The sequence below is a fragment of the Pantherophis guttatus genome, chromosome 10, assembly GCF_059756535.1.
Source record: "Pantherophis guttatus breed Tessera chromosome 10, ASM5975653v1, whole genome shotgun sequence".
Lineage (NCBI taxonomy): Eukaryota > Metazoa > Chordata > Lepidosauria > Squamata > Colubridae > Pantherophis > Pantherophis guttatus.
Genome location: NC_142072.1, coordinates 2,412,236 through 2,427,050, shown reverse-complemented (window position 1 = coordinate 2,427,050; position 14,815 = coordinate 2,412,236). Strand labels below are relative to the sequence as shown.

The window sequence follows — 14,815 nt, the reverse complement described above, 5'->3', positions numbered from 1 at the left end:
CAGTTGCCTCTTGAAAAAAGGACCTTTGGGACTACCGTTGACCTGGATGATTGGAGAATCTCCGTAGACGTGTCTCGTTGTACTTTTGGTTGTTGAAGCTACGAGTCCATTATATTTCACTGTCTTCTGGTGTGCTCTCCACAGCTTCTGGAATGGATTCAGCGCACCATCCCTTGGCTGGAGAACCGGGTTCCCCAGAAGACCATGCAAGAGATGCAGCAGAAGCTGGAGGACTTCCGGGATTACCGGCGGGTCCACAAACCCCCCAAAGTGCAGGAGAAGTGCCAGTTGGAGATCAACTTCAACACCTTGCAGACCAAACTGCGACTTAGCAACCGGCCGGCCTTCATGCCCTCCGAAGGAAGAATGGTATCGGTGAGTAGTACGCGCATCTCCCTCATCCGTCCTTCTTCGCTTCTGGGTTTGCATAGTTTACAACACGGGTGGTCCTCAATTTAACCACCGCAAATGGAGGCCCACATTTCTGTTGCTGAGCGAGGCAGCTGTTTCGGTGAATTTTGCCCCATTTTACGATCGTTCCTGCCACCGTTGGCAAGCGGAATCACTGCGGTCGTTAAGTTAGTAACGAGGTGGTTAAGTGAATCTGGCTTCCCCATTGACTTTGCTTGTCAGAAGGTCGCAAAAGGGGATCATGTGATCTCCAGGACGCTGCAACCATCATAAGTATGAGTCAATCGCCAAACGGCTGAATCTTGGTCACGTGACCACGGAGATGCTGCAGCGGTCATAAGTGAAAAACGGTCCTAAGTCACTTTTTTCCAGTGCCATTGTAACTTCCAACGGTCACTAAACGAACTGTTGTAAGTCCAGGACTGGATTCTCTAGGTCAGTCTTTCTCAACGTTGGCTGCTTTAAGGTGTGAGGACCTCAAATCCTTTAAGGTGTGAGAACTCCCAGAATTTAAGGTGTGAGGACCTCAACTCCTTTAAGGTGTGAGAACTTCCAGAATTTAAGTTGTGAAGACTTCAACTCCCAGAATTTAAGTTGTGAGGACTTCAACTCCCAGAATTTAAGGTGTGAGGACCTCAACTCCCAGAATTTAAGGTGTGAGGACCTCAACTCCTTTAAGGGTGGGAACTCCCAGAATTTAAGGTGTGAGGACTTCAACTCCCAGAATTTAAGGTGTGTGTAACCTCAACTCCTTTAAGGTGTGAAGACCTCAACTGGCTGGCTGGGGAATTCTGGGAGTTGAAGTCCCCACGCCTTAAAGTGGCCAAAGTTGAAAAACACTGATTTAAATAAAAGATAATCCCCCAAATTCAGATTAATAAAAGATTAACCCCCTCCCCTCAAATTAATAACAGACCTTAAGCGTGACCTCTTTAAGCAAGCAGGGCCGGCCCTTTGATTGAATCCATAAAATTGGGATCCACATTAAACCATCTCGCTGTTAAGAGTTTGGGGGTGGGGGGGTTGCGTTTTATTTAACTTGACCCACCTTTCCATACCCCCAAATCCTCTTCCCCCCCTCCCCCTCCCCCCCCAGGATATCAACAACGGCTGGCAGCGCTTGGAACAGGCCGAGAAAGGTTTCGAAGAGTGGCAGCTGAATGAAATCCGGAGGCTGGAGAGACTGGATCACCTGGCTCTGAAGTTCAGGCAGAAGGCGTCCATCCACGAAGCGTGGACCGAAGGTGAGAAAGAGCCTTCGATAGGGAGATATGGCTGGCCCAATGACCTCTCGTTCACAGGCGGTCCTCGCTTTACGACCACAGTTGGAAGCAGAATTTCCATGGCTAGGCAAGGTTGTTAAGTGAGTCGCTGCTGATTTTTTTTTTTTTAATGGCCTTTTGGGCCACGCATGTGGTAAGCGAACCACTGTTAAATGAATCACGTCGTTAAGTGAATCCCGGAGGGTCCAGATTGTCTTGTGGCTGTGTTGGTGTCCGCGTGTGTCTAGAGATGCCCATTTCTCTCACACCCCAAAATGAGGCTTCTCCAAAATAGCTACGTGTCTTCTTCCCAGTGTCTCTTTGACCAGGGGTCTCCAACCGTGGCAACTTTTAAGACCCGTGGACTTCCAATTCCCAGAATTCCAACCTTGGCAGCTTTTATTTATTTATTTTTTATTTATTTATTTATTATATTTCTATACCGCCTTTCTCCCGTAGGACTCAAGGCGGTGTACAGTCAAGAAAAATATAGGCACACAAACATCATAAAATTGCTAATTAAAATTATTACTTAGTTTGGTCAATTAAATAAAACCCAGAATTAGATAACATTTAAAAAAAAAATCATTCACATGTTCGTATGTTTAGCCCTGCCTGTGGGAACATCAGGGTCTTGAGGGCACGGCGGAAAGCACGGAGATCAGGGATATTCCGTGTCTCCGGGGGCAGTTCATTCCAAAGGGTTGGAGCCCCCACAGAGAAGGCCCTCCCCCTGGGAGTCGCCAGTCGGCATAATTTGACTGACGGTAAGACTTTTAAGACTTGTGGACTTCAATTGAGGAATTCTGGGAGTTGAAGTCCACAAGTCTTAAAGTTGCCAAGACCTCTGTCTTTGACCATCGTAAGTCATGGGACCAGCATCAAAGCTGCCAAGATACCAGCTGCATATCTTGTTTTATTAAAAAAAAAAATAGTTCTGTAAAAAAAAAAAAAAAAATTCCATAATCTCTCTCCCCCACTTCCAAAATGTGGTTCTCAGACACACGCGGTGAAGGAGGCCTTGTTTATTTAGCCTGTCTAAGGGTGTGAAATTCAGTGGGTGTAGCAGGTGGACCCATAACACTTGCCTTGCAGAGAGTCAAGCTAATGAGACAACAGCTGGTTTCCCCCCCCCCCCGCCTCCCGGCTCTCACATCTGCGCTGGCCTGTCACTCCAAGGCTAGATCGATGCTGTGATTGGCTCTGTTTAAAGTTTAAAGGGCCCAAGCTTCATCATCTGTCTGGGCCTGGCCCGTAGAGGGGCTTCTAGGTCTCCTCACTCATGCCACAATTCCAGAAATCACAATTCCCCCCCTTGCTGTAGAATAACATCACAGTTTGATGCGGTACCTAAGAAAGGGCTTTCCTGCTATGTGGGATCCCCAATATTCGTGGCTCAAGGACTCAAAACCTCAGCCTCTCTTGGGGCAACACAGAGGGATCTCTCGTCTAACGTTGCACGCAGCCAGACGGAGACTGCCGTTTCTCCCCCCCCCCCCCCTGCACCGCGGGGGCTTTTTGCTTGTCTGGATCTCTCCTGGCTGGCGGCCAAGACCAGATTTTCCAAGCTGAGCCAGCGTGTCCCGGAGAACAGCTGATTGGAACAGAGGCGCGTTTTCAAAGCGTCCCGCAGCTTCCACGACCCAAATAGTTTTTCAATTAGTGGAGAAACCCCAGCAATGTGGAGGTGGGCTTGCAAAAAGGGGGCTTGGCCCTAGGCTGAAGCTAGGAGACAAAGTGGGGGGGGGGCACAGAGGGGAGTTATGTCAGCAGCAAGAAAATCTCAACCAGTAGGGAAGCTGAGGCCCAGGGAGAAGAGAAGAGTAGAGGGGAATGGGAATGGGAATGGGAATGGGAAGGGAAGAGGGGAGGGGAGGGGAGGGGAGAGAATACAATAGAAAAAAATAGAATAGAAAATAGTAGAATAGAAAATAATAATAGAATAGAGAATAGAATAGAATAGAATAGAATAGAATAGAATAGAATAGAATAGAATAGAAAGTTTGTGTTGCTAAGCGAGACATTTGTTAAGTGAATTTTGTCCCATTTTACAACTTTTATTTCTTTTATTTATTTCTTTTATTTTATTTAGACTTCTGTACCGCTTCATAGTGCTTTACAGCCTTCTCTAAGCGGTTTACAAAGTTAGCATTTGGCATATTGCATATTAGCATATTGCATTAGCATTAGCCTATTGGCCCCCAACAATCCGGGTCCTCATTTTACCCACCTCGGAAGGATGGAAGGCTGAGTCAACCTTGAGCCTGGTGAGATTTGATCTGCTGAACTAGCAGTCAGCTGAAGTAGCTGCAGTACTGCGCTCTAACCACTGCGCCACCTCGGCTCTTTTCTTGCCACACTTGTTAAATGAAGCACTGCAGTTATTAACTCAGCAACCCGGTTGTTAAGTGAGTCTGGCTTCCCCATTGATGTTGCTCGTCAGAAGGTTGCAAAAAGCTCTCCCTGACCCTCCTCCGTTTTGGGCCCCGCAGGGAAAGAGGCCATGCTGAAGCAGAAGGACTACGAGACGGCCACCCTGTCCGACATCAAGGCCCTGATCCGGAAGCACGAAGCCTTTGAGAGCGACCTGGCGGCCCACCAAGACCGCGTGGAGCAGATTGCGGCCATCGCTCAAGAGCTCAAGTACGCAAAGGCGCCTTGCCGTATCGTTCGCCCGGACTCTTTTTTGGGGGGGGAGGGAGGGTGGGATGCTGAGGGTGTGTGTGTGTTGCGTTCTCCAAATAGATCCAGGGCTTTCTCTTGCTCCAGAAGGCAGCAGGGCCCTGGGATATGGAAACTATAGTTCAGCCAAAACAACAGGAGGGAGGGATGAAGTGAGTTTGAGCTGAGATGGAGCCAGGACAAGCCAAGGATGCTGGGAATGGGAATTAGTGGCAGTCTCTTCCAAGCAGGCAGCAGAGCAGAAGACCTTCAAGCCCCCTTCAGCCACATTTAGGAGGGTTGGGAGCAGAGCTGATATTCAGCCGGTTTACACCGGTTCGGGAGAACTGGTAGCAGCAATTGCCCACCCGCCCCAGCACGTTGTCATCCTATTTAGCCATGTTTTCAAGGCTGGGCACATGCATGGAAGGCGCACGCGTGAACCAAGTGCATGTACGGAAGGCCGGGTACATGCACGGAAGGTGTGCGTACACGTGAAACGAGCAACGGTGGTAAGAATACGTGAAACCCACCACTGTTTGGGAGCCACTATCTGGCCAGATGTTGGGGCAGGGGCAGGGGTGTCAAACTCGATTTCATCGAGGACCGCATCAAGGTTGTCCTTGACCTCGGGGGCCGTGGCCAGGGTGGCCGTGGCCAGCTTGACGTCACTCGTGTCGGGGCGCCTGTGTAGGGCCGAGCGCTCTGCCAGCGAATATGGGCTCCCGAGCTCCGTTTTCGGCTGTGACGGCCTCCTTGCAACCCTCTTGTCAGCGAAAACGGATCTCCATTTTCACTGGTGGAGGCACCGCGAGACGGTCCTTCACTGTGTCCAGGGCAGCCCAACGGATCAGATCTAAGCTCTCTTGAGGGTGGAAGCGGGGGGGGGGGTGTCTGTCGTAACTCGTAAGCCATCGATCATAATTTGAGGACTACCAAGATGAGGTGCCAAATTGGGATGGATTGTGTACCATCAAGTCAACATTGATTCTTAATGACTACCCAGATCAGGGGTGGGGAACCGTGGCCCTTTGATGACTTGTGGACTTCAACTCCCAGAATTCCTGAGCTGGCAGAAAAGGGCCATGGTTCCTCACCCCCCCCCTCCTCTTCCTCCCTATCACCTTTCTCAACAGATGGACTTCTCAAAGGATTGACCCCAATCCTGCTAATAATGTAAATTATCCCCTGCCGTTAAAAACCGCCAGTTTTAAATTGCCGATGGAGCAGGATGCCCGGCCTTCCACACTCAACTCTCCATCATGGGGAGAAAGCTTTTAAAGTAATACTATAAAAGTTGTTATAGGGAATCTGAGCACCAGCTTGAGGATTCCTCCTCCTCCTCCTCCTCCTCCTCCTCACACATCCCTCTGCTTTCTAGCACTGATGATGTTCCCTAGTTGGGTCATTAAATGTCTGCAAGGAAACAATCCAGCTCAGAGAGCACCAGAATCATTGCCGCCTCCTCCTCCTCCTCCTCCTCCTCCTCCTCCTCCTCCCAAATCTCCCTACTTCTTAGCACTGATGATGTTACCTAGTATGGTAATGAAATGTCTGCAAAACAATCCAGCTCAGAGAGAACCAGAATCTCCTCCTCCTCCTCACGCATCCCTCTGCTTTCTAGCACTGATGATGTTCCCTAGTTGGGTCATTAAATGTCTGCAAGAAAACAATCCAGCTCAGAGAGCACCAGAATCTCCTCCTCCTCCCCCTCCTCCTCCACCACCACCACCACCACCACCACCTCCCAAATCTCCCTACTTCCTAACACTGATGATGTTACCTAGTATGGTAATGAAATGTCTGCAAGAAAACTATCCAGCTCAGAGAGCACCAGAATTGCCTCCTCTTCCTCCTCCTCTCCAGCTCCTCCTTATTCCTCCTGAACCAGGCTTCTAAACCGGGCTGTAAAAATTCCTTGCTTTGGAGCACTTGAAGCTGTAAAATTTCCCTGCATCCTGTTAAAAAAAAACAAACAGAAACCAGCCTTGGCAACCTCCGAGCCTTTTAAAAAGCTTCCCTGCCAACCTCTGTGTGTGTGTATGTTTGTGTGTGTGTGTGTGATTTGGACCGTCTTGCCGCAAGACACAAAAGAGACGTTGTAAGGTATTTTTGGCAAGTTCAAAATAGCAGCCGTCCTCCCCCTCCCCTCGCAGCTCCCCCCTCCCCAAAAACCTATCTTTTAAGATCCTTTTTCAAACAGCCTCCTTGACTCCCGTCTGAAGTCAGCTAGGATCACCTCTCTTTTGGGGAATGGAAGCTCCTCAAAGGGTGTTTTTCTCACCCTGCCCCGCCCTGCCCCGCCGCTCGCCCCCCTCCCTGTATTACACAGTACCCCCATTGTTCTCCAGCCCTCCTCCCTTGCTGTGTTGTGCCAGAATGCGGTCCTTGTAAGAGTTTAGAGCAAACTCCTCCCACCCCCCACACTCCTCCTGCCCCCCCACCTCGTATAAACTCACACGCCATAAGTATACATACACACAGGCCACAGGCTGAGCCTGCCTTGACTAGGGGAGGAGGGGGGGGTCCCTTATTTTCGGGGCTGAGAGGGGCCGAGAAGTTAGAAACCCTGGTGTGTGTGTGTGTGTGTAGCCTGCAGCATGACTTCACCCACAGCCCCCCTGCGTTTACACAAACACACTTAGCGCACACTCATCCCGAGGATGCTGCTTGCCAACATTTGGAAGCCTGGGGGGTCTGGGTGTGTGGGGAGGGGGAGAAGCCCTCAATTCTTTCTCTGGCATCGGAGAAACTCTTTGGAACGGAGGCTGGTCGGTCGCCGTTCTGGGGGCAGGGGCTTCGTTTGGCCAGTGGCTGGATGCTGGTTTCCCTTTTTGGTCCTTAAAGCAACAAGCCATGTTTGAGAGGCTGGCTTGTCTCCCTGGGCACCGCATTCCGAAAGAAGGAACTCGGGTGCCCTCTTGTGGCCAGACCCGGGAACTGCAAACCTCAAAGAAAGCCCCTTCACCAGTGATGGCTAACCTTTTTTTTTTTTTTTAATTTGATTGATATGCCGCCCTTCTCCGGAGACTCAGGGCGGCTTACAATGCGTTAAGCAATAGCCTTCATCCTTTTGTATATTTTATACAAAGTCAGCTTATTGCCCCCACAATCTGGGTCCTCATTTCACCTACCTTAGAAAGGATGGAAGGCTGAGTCAACCTTGAGCCTTGGCGAGATTCGAACCTGCAGTAATTGCAGGCAGCTGGTCTTAATAACAGGGTGCTTTAGACCACTGTACTACCAAGGCTTCATTTGCCATTGCGTGCCAAAAGCAGGGGTCGCGTGGCGGGGGGGGTGTCGCACACATGCGTGCCCACACCCGTAATTCAATGCCCCCCCCCTCACGAATGCTCCCCCCGCTTTTGGCACAGTGGGCCTGGTAGGCCCATTTTTTTGCTCTCCCCAGGCTCCAGAGCCTTTCTTGGAGCCTGGGGAGGGTGAAAACGGCCTTCCCCACCCGCTCTGTCTCCCTAACCCTAATCAGAGGAAATGGCAGGGACCAGCTGCACGTCTGGTTAAATATTTTCAGGGAGGGTTTATTTTGGGGGAGGGCTTATTTTAGTGCATGTGCTCAAAAGCCCGATTGGGCATATTATCAGGGGATGTCTTATTTTCGGGGAAACAGAGTAGATAGATACATAGAGAGAAGAGAGAGAGACATACATACATACATACATACATATAGAGAGAAGATAGGTAGGTAGATGATATAGATATAGAGAGATGATAGAAAGGTAGAAGATAGATAGTCACTAGATTCTCAGTGGCTTACAGCAACATAACCACATACATTCATAGAGAGGCGATTAGGGCCCCACAAGAGAACTCTTTCCTGGTTACCTGCCCACCCCACCAATGCCCTCCCTTTTCTCTGCCCCACAGCGAGCTGGATTATTACGACTCCCCCAGTGTCAACGCCCGGTGCCAAAAGATCTGTGACCAGTGGGACTCCCTAGGGTCCTTGACCCACACACGGAGGGAAGCGCTGGAGGTGAGCAGAAGCCTGCCCCGCCACAGGAGGAGGTGAGCGAGCGAGTACGGTGTCAGGAGACCTAATCCTTTTTTTGCCCGTTTCTCTTTCCGAAGAAAACAGAGAAGCAGCTGGAGACCATCGACCAGCTCCATCTGGAATATGCCAAGCGAGCCGCGCCCTTCAACAACTGGATGGAAAGTGCAATGGAGGACCTCCAGGATATGTTCATTGTCCATACCATAGAGGAGATAGAGGTACGAGGGCTGTCTGTTGAGTTTTCCTACCCTCTCTATGGTACAAGGATCTGGAAGTATCTGTTGTGGCCCGCCAGTGGCCAGCGGATCTGGCAGCAGATTCGGACAGTGAGGAGGTTAGGGAGGAACATGGCCCAGTCCTGGAGTCTGGGGAAGGCTCTGAGGAGGGCTCTGCATCAGAGGCAGAGAGGGGGCCAGGGCCGTCTGACAGTTATCAGCTGCCTTCGGAGTCTGACATCTGTGAGGCAGGCAAACAGCTGGAGCCTGTTCCCAGAGTGCGCATGCGCAGAGTTGCCAGACGAAGGGAACAGCTAAAGAACAAGGGTCGACTCAGAAGTAAGGCCACAGGTGGATGATGAAGGGCCCCTCCCAGAGGGAATAAAAGAGGAGCAAAAAGGGAGTGGAGTTGGCAGGAGACAATTAGTTCATTCCTGCATTCTTGCCAAGTATTGTGGTGTCTGAAAGATACCGGCCTGGCCACTCTCCAAGCCTGATAAAGGTCGGTAATTGTGAACTGTCTTGAAAGACTGTGGGAGAGGAAAGACTTTGCTGGAGAGGAATTCACTGTCAATTCAATAAAAGGGTTTTATCGGGACGAGGACTCGGCTTCGTGCTGCTGGGGAAGCCTAGCTCAGAACAGTATCTACCTGGGCTTCAGCTAAGAGAGAGAGAGAGAGAGAGAGAAAGATGAGTGGTGCTTAAGGGAGATTAGTCGACACGTCTGCTGTCTGATCCAATTGTGTCATCCATCCCACTTAGTTTTAATTAGCAAAGAAAGACTCCTGGCTCATTTCTTTTTCCAAGGGTATTATAATACTTCGCTGAGAATCAAGCGGTTACAGAGATTAGAGCAGGCAGAATCCGTTGGCTTGGCACGAAAACGAGGCAGTTCACTTTCCCTTTGCCCCTGGCCATTTCTCTCCCCCCCGCCCCAAAGTTATCAGTCAGTGTTCAATTAAAAGTTTCTCAGGTTATTTTGGAAACGGGTCCTGTGTTCAAGCCTTTCCTATCTCCGCATTCCTTTTGCGGACCTTGTGCTTGATGGGTGCTCCTCCTAGTCGGGGCCAGCTCTGCTTCCATCCCACCCACCCACATTTCAATCTCTTCTCCCTCCCGTCATTGTCAGGCTGGCAAGATTGCGATGCCGAAGCAAATCCCAGATGGGCTTGATCCCATCCCTTCAATTTTTAATTTGTAATTGGTTTTAACCGGGGTTGTTTTAATTGGATAGCCAAATTTAATGTTTTTAAATTGCTTTTAAATTTTATATGTTATGTTTTACCATGGCTGTTCACCGCCCTGAGTCCTGTTGGAGAAGGGCAGTATACAAATAAAATAAAATAAAATAAATAAATAAGCAGAATTGGCAGACACGACGCAATGAATTCCCAGCCTAGTTTCTTAAAATTTAAAAAATCTGCTGTCATTTGCCTCCTACGGGGCTGGTTTTGAGGGAGAACATGCAAGGGTTAAAAATGATGTGTTAAAATCAGGTTGCATTACACACTTACGTTACGTGGTTACAAGGGACTGGAGAAAGACTGTTTTTTAAAAAATAAATTCATATACTGGATAAAGGCGGTTTTTAAAATATATATATATACTGGATATAAAATCTTAAAAGCTCCAAATATATTTCTTGAAATGTAAAAAGATTACAGAACCAGAAAATGCTAAGTAGAAGCTTCAAAGAGGCAACACATCTGTAATTATGCCAGACTTTTAATATTAAAAAATAAATAAATAAATAAATAGGAGAACCTTCAGCTACTTACCGTATTTTTCGGAGTATAAGACGCACCTTTTTCCCCCCTAAAAGAGGGTGAAAATTTGGGTGCGTCTTATACACCAAATGTAGTCCCGCCCAGCCTTTGGGGCGGTTTCACAGGCTGAAAAAAGCCTCTGAAACCTCCGTTTGAGAGGCTGGGAAAAAAGCAAGGCGCAGAGCTCATAACCAACGAACCTGTTGCTAAAGTTCATCTCTGGGAACAGCTGATTGGGGTTATTCCGGGAGACCGATCCACCCTAAATCAGCTTTTTTCTTACTTTCCTCCCCAAAAACTAAGGTGTGTCTTATACTCCGGTGCGTCTTATAGTCCGAAAAATACGGTATAAGTGCAAACTCCAACTCCAGATGGAAGTTTTTCTAGCTGGCTTCCTTCCCATCCCAGAACTTCTTGGTGGGGAGGGGGGAATTTCCCCCTCACGCTCCGTCCTGCTGCAAATGGAAGAAGCCCAACTTGTTCTGGGAAACATCTGGATTCCCACCAAGACAAATAGGGATGAACCTGGGGACACCCCGTTCGTGTCTTTTCTGGGCGTGGGGCTGGGGCTGAAACGATCTGGCCTCGCCCATCTCGACTTTGAATGTGTGGTTCCTTTCCAGGGCTTGATTGCTGCCCACGATCAGTTCAAATCCACGTTGCCCGATGCCGACAGAGAACGAGAAGCCATCTTGGGCATCGAGAGCGAAGCGCAGAAGATCGCAGACTACAACAACATAAAGCTCTCCGGGAACAATCCTTACACTTCCGTCACGCCTCAGATCATCAACTCCAAGTGGGAAAGGGTAGGTACGCCTGTGCTTCCCGGGCCGTCCGATATGCACACTCAGTGGGCGGAGCTGAAGACAGAGCCTGCCCGCCTTGGGTTGCAACCCGAGTTCTCCCTAAGCCAGGGGTTGGGTGGGTGAGGAGCCCAGGAACGTCGCCTTCAATGGTGGCTCTCTTCCTTTGGGTCCGACAGGTCCAGCAACTGGTACCCAAGAGGGACAGCGCCCTTCAGGATGAGCAGAGCAAGCAGCAGTCCAATGAACGCTTGCGCCGACAGTTCGCCAGCCAGGCCAACATCGTGGGGCCCTGGATCCAGACCAAAATGGAGGTGAGAAGCTTTGCCCGGGAATCTTGAGCTTCTGTTGGCAAGAGAAGCTGGATTGCCAACCTAACTAAGGGCACCGGTGGTTAAGACCGCGGAGCCCGTGGGTCTCTCTCTCTTTATGTGAGCCTCCCCAGCAGGGGTGAAATGGTCCCGGTTTGGACCGGATCGGGCGATCCGGTAGCGATTGTGGCAGGTGGTTCGGAGAACCGGTAGCGATGGCGGCACGAGGCTCCGCCCACCCGCCCGGGTGTCGTTACTTCCTGCTTTTACAAGGTTAAAAAAAAGGCTCTGACGATCGTGCGGCACAGCTGTGATCGTCAGAGCCTTTTTTTTTTTAACTTTTAAAAGCATTTTTTTACAACCTATTCGCCCGAATAGGTTGTAAAAAAATGCTTTAAAGAAGTAAAAAAAAAAAAAAATTGGCCACACCCACTGTTCTGTTCCCCAGGCATCTGGCTCCACTGGGAACAGGCAGATAAACTCTTAGCAAACAGGTTTTCATACAGATCGTTTATTAGGGTATCCTCAAACATAGACTTACAATCTTGGTGAGTCCAGGTGAGATTCATCCTGATTTTGTAATCTGTCCCATTTCCTAGTGTAAAATGATGGAAGTTCTGTCCCCCTGTACAGAAAGCATGCTTCTCTCTTCTGTGGTAATTCAAAATGGCCGGGTCTTTTTTCTGCACTAGGCAGAGAGCCTCAGTTGCCGATCAAACACACAGATATGGTCACATGTCATGGACTACATTTCCTATAATGCAATCTCTCCCTCTACATCTCCCACAATGCAATCTCTTAAGGAGACAGCTCGTAATCCTTAAGGTAACTAATTCACTAGGACTCACTATCTGTAACAGCACACCCACCCAGTCACATGACCCCCACCCCCACCACCAAGCCATGCCCACAGAACCGGTAGTAACAAATTTTACATTTCACCCCTGCTTCCAAGCAAGTGTGTCAACTCAATCCCATTGGCCTTCCCTTGAGCAGGAGATTGGGCGCATCTCCATTGAGATGAATGGCACCTTGGAGGACCAGTTGAATCACCTCAAGCAATACGAGCTGAACATCGTCGAGTACAAACCCAACATCGACATCTTGGAACAGCAGCACCAGCTCATCCAGGAGGCTCTGATCTTCGACAACAAGCACACTAACTACACCATGGAGGTGAGGACACAGCCGAGGGGCGGGGGTCGCTCTATGGCAGTGTTTCTCAACCTTGGTAGCTTGAAGATGGGTGGACTTCAACTCCCAGAATCCCCCAGCCAGCAGCGCTGGCTGGGGGGATTCTGGGAGTTGAAGTCCACCCATCTTCAAGCTACCAAGGGTGAGAAACACTGATCTATGGGGAAGGTGGGTGAAGACCAGTAAGGGGAGAGACTTCCAATAAGCATCCAGGGCCCTCACAGCAGCTTTTATCCTGTACGTCATCCAGACTAGGGATGGGAACCGGGCTATAATTTTAACACACAGCTGAATACGCACCAGGGGGGAACGTTGTGTATGTGTGCGCGTGTGAACGTGCTCTCAGCAGGCTGCCTTCTCCTTGTGTTCTTACCAGCTGGGTAGATTCAACTTTTGACATCCTTGTTTGAAACGTGCTCGGGTGTTGTTTTCCTTCTCGTTGCTTTAGCCATGTGTGCGTCTGTTAAACAAGCAGATGGGATTGCTGAAAATAGCTTTCATTCAGACGAACGTCCAGGAGTGCCAGGAGAAAAGGGTAGAGTGACTTGAAGGAATAGAATAGAATAGAATAGAATAGAATAGAATAGAATAGAATAGAATAGAATAGAATAGAATTAGAAGTAGGATGGAGGATAGGATAGGAATAGGATAGGATAGGATAGAATTAGAAGTAGGATGGAGGATAGGAATAGAATAGAATAGAAGTAGAAGTAGAATGGAGGATAGGATAGGGATAGGAATGGAATGGAATGGAATGGAATGGAGTAGAATAGAACAGAGGAATGAAGAGAAGAGAATAGGAATAGAATGCAGAAGAGAAGAGGAGAGGAATAGAATAGAGTACAGAATAGAGAAAAATAGAATAGAATTGAATTGAATTGAATTCTTTATTGGCCAAGTGTGATTGGACACACAAGGAATTTGTCTTTGGTGTATATGCTCTCAGTGTACATAAGGACAATAAAATACGTTCATCAAGAATAAAAAGATACAACACTTAGTGATAGTCAAGGTTACTAATAAGCTGTCAAATCGTACCAGGAAACAAATAAAAACAATATAAATTGAAAGATACATGCAATGTGGTTATAGTCATAAGTGAGAAGAGATAGATACTAGTAAGGAAGAGAAGATTAATAGTAGTGCAGACTTAGTGAATAGTTTGACAGTTGAGGGAATTATTTGTTTAGCAGAGTGATGCTGTTTGGGAAAAAACTGTCCTTGTGTCTAGTTGTTCTGGTGTGCAGTGCTCCATAGTGTCGTTTTGAGGGTAGGAGTTGAGACAGTTTATGTCCAGGATGCGAGGGGTCTGTAGACATTTTCCCAGCCCTCTTTTTGAATCGTGCAGTATACAGGCCCTCCATGGAAGGCAGGTTGGTAACCATTGTTTTTTTCTGCAGTTCTAATGATCCATTGAAGTGTGTGTCTGTCTTAAATCAGCCATATGAACTTCAGGATGCTGCCTGGGCTAGTTGAGCAACTTTTGGGGGAAGGACATGTGAGGATGAAGCGATTATTAATTCATTCTGGCTGTTTGTTTGTTTGTTCCCCCCCACCCCCACCTCCACCCTTTCTTCCTTTCATTTTTCCATCCAGCACATCCGGATTGGATCGGAACAGCTCCTTACCACCATCGCCCGGACTATCAACGAGGTGGAGAATCAAATCCTGACCCGGGACGCCAAAGGGATCAGCCAGGAGCAGATGCAAGAATTCCGGGCCTCCTTCAATCATTTTGACAAGGTACCCGAGTAGGAGAAGTGGGATAGCTGGGAGGGCCTCTCTCGTGTAGCCCATTTACACGCGTGGATGTTACCCACACGTCCTTCCTGGCTCTTTGGAAGTCTCTGGCTCTCCGAAGGGAAGCTAGGTAGCATTTCTTGTATATAGTCCAATTCAGGGGTAGAAGAGACAAAGAGGTGGGCATCTTAACTGGAGGTTTTCAAAAATAGATTGGATAGCCATTTGACTGGGATGTTTGTTTGTTTTATTAAATTTATGTTTTATTAAATTTATATACCGCCCTACTCCCGAAGGACTCAGGGCGGTGAACAGGCACAGAATAAAATACATAAATAACAAAAGTTAGAAACAATTTAAGGGATGGTATAAGGCTCCTGTCTTGAGCAAGGGGTTGAACTAGAAGACCTTCGAAGTCCCTTCTAGCTTTACAGTTCTGT

General features: G+C 48.6%; 1 protein-coding gene across 7 annotated transcripts in view; it reads left to right on the top strand.

Moving 5' to 3' along the window:
• Positions 1 to 14,815, top strand: part of ACTN4 (actinin alpha 4) — a 92,128-nt gene that overhangs the window by 72,491 nt on the left and 4,822 nt on the right. For all 7 annotated transcript variants that reach the window (XM_060693797.2, XM_060693792.2, XM_060693796.2 and 4 more), the window contains exons 10-18: positions 145 to 375; positions 1,508 to 1,655; positions 4,166 to 4,316; positions 8,220 to 8,328; positions 8,424 to 8,564; positions 10,951 to 11,133; positions 11,310 to 11,444; positions 12,438 to 12,617; positions 14,232 to 14,378. In XM_060693797.2, the coding sequence (XP_060549780.1) occupies positions 145 to 375; positions 1,508 to 1,655; positions 4,166 to 4,316; positions 8,220 to 8,328; positions 8,424 to 8,564; positions 10,951 to 11,133; positions 11,310 to 11,444; positions 12,438 to 12,617; positions 14,232 to 14,378 (1,425 nt within the window). The remainder of the gene's footprint in view (positions 1 to 144; positions 376 to 1,507; positions 1,656 to 4,165; positions 4,317 to 8,219; positions 8,329 to 8,423; positions 8,565 to 10,950; positions 11,134 to 11,309; positions 11,445 to 12,437; positions 12,618 to 14,231; positions 14,379 to 14,815) is intronic.